Source organism: Heteronotia binoei, chromosome 5 (assembly GCF_032191835.1).
Source record: "Heteronotia binoei isolate CCM8104 ecotype False Entrance Well chromosome 5, APGP_CSIRO_Hbin_v1, whole genome shotgun sequence".
NCBI classification, from domain to species: Eukaryota; Metazoa; Chordata; class Lepidosauria; order Squamata; family Gekkonidae; genus Heteronotia; species Heteronotia binoei.
In genome coordinates, this window is record NC_083227.1 from 10,760,307 (window position 1) to 10,764,994 (window position 4,688).

The 4,688-nt window shown below is 46.2% G+C and overlaps 1 protein-coding gene across 1 annotated transcript; it reads left to right on the forward strand.

The window, feature by feature from the left end:
- The first annotated feature begins 1,130 nt into the window (after positions 1-1,130).
- LOC132571683 (zinc finger protein 345-like) lies at positions 1,131-4,262 on the forward strand. Its single transcript, XM_060238476.1, is given in 3 exon segments — positions 1,131-1,179; positions 2,065-2,974; positions 3,053-4,262. Coding segments are annotated over 3 exon segments (2,169 nt in total).
- Positions 4,263-4,688: the final 426 nt, after the last annotated feature.

The following is a 4,688-nucleotide window of genomic DNA, read 5'->3' on the forward strand; positions in this document are numbered from 1 at the left end:
AGCGTGGCTCATCGACCCTGCGGGTTCTCTAGTAGAGTCCAGCACGTCTTCCTGAATAGCAGGAAGCTCTCCACCCGAGCCTCCTATGATAGGAAGTGGCGGAAGTTCCTTCAGTTCCTAGTTGATCCTTCAGTTCCTCCCCTGAACTGAACTGAACTAATTCCACCCAAAGGGTGATTAACACGTGGAATTCACTGCCACAGGAGGTGGTGGCGGCCACAAGTATAGCCACCTTCAAGAGGGGTTTAGATAAAAATATGGAGCACAGGTCCATCAGTGGCTATTAGCCACAGTGTATGTGTGTATATAAAATTTTTTGCCACTGTGTGACACAGAGTGTTGGACTTGATGGGCCGTTGGCCTGATCCAACATGGCTTCTCTTATGTTCTTATGTCCCCAGAGGGTGGGATTGTCGGTAATTTTTTAGTTTTTGCTGTCCCTGGTGGATGCTGGCCTTGTTTTTTCCTCCATTAAGGTTTATCTGGCAGCAGTATCTGCGTTCCATGAACCAGTGGAGGGACATTCTGTTTTTGCTCACCCTCATTCTAAGAGGTTTTTGAAGGGTCTGCTTAGGCTTCATCCTCCATCTAGATCGCCCCCGCAGTTGTGGGATTTGACTCTGGTGCTGGACAGACTGACTCGTCATCCCTTTGAACCGATGGCCACGTGTTCGTTACAGCTTCTTTCATGGAAGACTGCATTTTTGGTAGCCATCACATCAGCACGTCGTGCAGAAGAGCTCACGGCGATGCGTTGTGACTACCCGTATCTTGTTTTTCAGGAAGGTGGTGTTTTGTTAGCTCCTGATATTTCTTTTCTCCCCAAGGTGGTTTCTCAGTTCCACTTCAACCTAGAAGTTTGGTTGCCCACGTTTCATCCTACACCTTCCTCGGATGAGGAACGTAGGTTGCATGCTTTGGATGTAAAGCGTGCTTTATTGTTTTATTTAAGTCGTTCCAAAAGCTTTCGCAAGGACAAGCAGCTTTTTGTTTCATATGCTGACCCTAAGTTAGGTTCCAGGATTTCGTCTCAGAGACTGTCAAAGTGGCTCACTGAGACTATTAAATTAAGTTATTTGTTGGCTAAGAAGCCGTTACCTGGGCCTATTCGAGGCCACTCTACAAGAGCGATGGCGATGTTGGTGGCGTTCCCGAAAGGCGTGTCCCTGACGGATGTTTGCAAGGCTTCCACCTGGTCCTCTCTGCATGCCTTTATGAAGCACTACGCGCTGGACGTGCATGCTCAACAGAGGACTCGTTTGGGAACTGCAGTGCTGCAAGCTGTTTCTTTTGGTTGACCGTCTTCCCGCCTCCAGGTATGTCTTGCTTGCTATTCTCCCATGAGTGTGAAGCACAGAGACCATGAAGAAGATAGACAGGTTGCTTACCTGTAACTGTAGATCTTTGAGTGGTAATCTGTGCATTCATTCACACTACCCGACCTCCTTCCCCACTGCTGACGGTCTCCCTCCAATAGGGGCTTCCAGCGGTCAGGAAGGAACTGGCGGGACCCCTGCGCTGGCGCAGGTGAGCATGCGCAATGGGACACCTGCGCATGCCCACTGATGCCGAGCGCGGAAAAATCCCGGGCTTTTCGGGTACCGATTCGGGGATTGGCGCAGGCGCACTATCCCATGAGTGTGAATGCACAGATGACCACTCGAAGATCTACAGTTATAGGTAAGCAACCTGTCTTTCTTGGGGAAGGTGGAGGGTTGCTTAAGATCAGCCCAGCTGGATAAGGCCAAAGGGCCATCAATCCTTTCCTCCTATAGCCACACAGATGTCTTTGGTTAGGACTGATGTTAGGTGACTTCTATCACCATTATTTTATGAATAGAATTAGCACCTGAAATCTATTTGTATTTGTATTCGTTTTATATTGGAATGTTTTAAGACTAATGTGATTTTAAACCTTGTATAATTATATGAATATGTTGTTAGCCGCCCTTAGCCCACTTCGGCGGGGAGGGCGGGATATAAATACAATTTTATTATTATTATTATTATTTGGAACCTACTAGCCTTCTCAGGTAGCTAACAGGATCCCTCTCTTTTTTCCAGCAGAGGATGACCGGCGGAATGAGGAGGTTGAAGAACTTTATCAGCAAATACCAGTTAGAATTGAAGACCTGAAAGAAAACGTCAGGAATCGAGGGAGGCCTAAGGGGAAAAAAGGCAGCCGTATGAGTGAGAAGAGAGATGGAAGACAGTGGAATGGAAATTCTCCAAAGAACAGGATAATTAAGGCAAGTAAAGCCATTCAGTGTAGAAAGAACTTCAGAAAGAGATCACAGCTCCTTGTGCATGAAAGAATACACCGAGGCGAAAAACCTTTTGAATGCTCAGAGTGCGGAAGGAGACTGAGTACGAAAGGCAATCTTAAGATGCACCAAAGAACCCACACAGGGGAGAGACCTTTTGAATGCTCAATGTGTGGAAAGGGATTCATTTGGAAGGACCATCTTCAGACACACCAAAGAACCCACACAGGGGAGAGACCTTTTGAATGCTCAGTGTGCAGAAAAAAATTCAGTTCTCATCAAAGTCTTCGGTTGCACCGGAGAACTCACACAAGGGAGAAACCATTTGAATGCTCAGAGTGTGGAAAGAGATTCAGCATCAGGAGGACTCTTCAACTGCATTTAAGAACCCACACAGGGGAGAAACCTTTTGAATGCTCAGTGTGTGGAAAGAGATTCAGTCAGAGTGGCCATCTTCAACAGCATCAAATAACTCACACAGGGGAGAAGCCTTTTGAATGCTCAGTGTGTGGAAAGAGATTCAGTTGGAAGGGCCATCTTCAATTGCATCAAAGATCTCACACAGGGGAGAAGCCTTTTAAATGCTTAGTGTGTGGAAAGAGATTCAGTATTAGGAGAACTCTTCAACTGCATCTAAGAATCCACACAGGGGAGAAACCTTTTGAATGCTCACTGTGTGGAAAGAGATTCAGTCGTAGTGGCAATCTTCAGTCGCACCAACAAACCCACACAAAGGAGAAATCTTTTGCATGCTCAGAGTGTGAAAAGAGATTCAGACACAGTGGCAGTCTTCAGCTGCATCAAAGAATCCACACGGGGGAGAAACCTTTTGAATGCTCAGAGTGTGGAAAGAGATTCAGTCAGAGTGGCCATCTTCGACAGCATCAAATAACTCACACAGGGGAGAAGCCTTTTGAATGCTTAGTGTGTGGAAAGAGATACAGTCAGAGTGGCTATCTTCGACAGCATCAAATAACTCACACAGGGGAGAAGCCTTTTGAATGCTTAGTGTGTGGAAAGAGATTCAGTCAGAGTGGCTATCTTCGACAGCATCAAATAACTCACACAGGGGAGAAGTCTTTTGAATGCTTAGTGTGTGGAAAGAGATTCAGTCAGAACAGCTATCTTCAATTGCATCAAAGATCTCACACAGGGGAGAAGCCTTTTAAATGCTTAGTGTGTGGAAAGAGATTCAGTGAGAGGGGGAATTTTCAAAAGCATCAGAGAACGCACACAGGGGAGAAACCTTTTGAATGCTCAGTGTGTGGAAAGAGATTCAGTCAGAGTAGCCATCTTCAACAGCATCAAAGAATCCACACAGCAGAGAAACCTTTTGCATGCCCAGAGTGTGGAAAGAGATTCAGTCGCAGTGGCAGTCTTCAGGCGCACCAACGAACCCACACAGGGGAGAAACCTTTTGAATGCTCAGAGTGTGGAAGGAGATTCAGTCAACATGGTAATCTTCAACTGCACCAAAGGATCCACACAGGGGAGAAACCTTTGGAATGCTCAGAGTGTGGAAAGAGTTTCAGTCAGCATGGTAATCTTCAACGGCACCAAAGGATCCACACAGGGGAGAAACCTTTGGAATGCTCAGAGTGTGGAAAGAGTTTCAGTCAGCATAGTAATCTTCAACGGCACCAACGAACCCACACAGGGGAAAAACCTTTTGCATGCTCAGTGTGTGGAAAGAGATTCAGTCACAGTGGCAGTCTTCAACGGCATCAAAGAACCCACACAGGGGAGAGACCTTTTGAATGCTAAGAGTGTGGAAGGAGCTTCAGTCGGCATGGTGATCTTCAACGGCACCAAAGGATCCACACAGGGGAGAAACCTTTGGAATGCTCAGAGTGTGGAAAGAGTTTCAGTCACAGTGGCAGTCTTCAATGGCATCAAAGAACCCACACAGGGGAGAGACCTTTTGAATGCTCAGAGTGTGGAAGGAGCTTCAGTCGGCATGGTGATCTTCAACGGCACCAAAGAACACACGTGGGATGAAACCCTGTGAATGTTTAGTGTGTGGAAAGAGATTCAGGTTCGGTGGCCGTCTTCAGTATCATTAGAAAACCCACAAGGTAGCTGAACAGGACCTAAGAACCTCCATGGGAGAAATATTTTGAGAACTCAGAGTGTAAAAAGAATTGAGTTACATGAGCAGCCTTCAGTGGGATTAGAGAACCTACACAGAGGAAAAACTTTCCAAATACCCAGAATCTGGAGTTTCAGTCAGCGTGGAAATCGTCTACAGCATCTCAAAACCCACACAAGAAGAAACCATGTGACCTCTTAGAACAGTGGTGGCAAACCTTTTAGAGACCGAGTGCTCAAACTGCAACCCAAAACCCACTTTATTTCTCTCAAAGTGCCAACACGGCAATTTAACCTGAATACTGAAGTTTTAGTTTAGACAAAAACAACTCATAG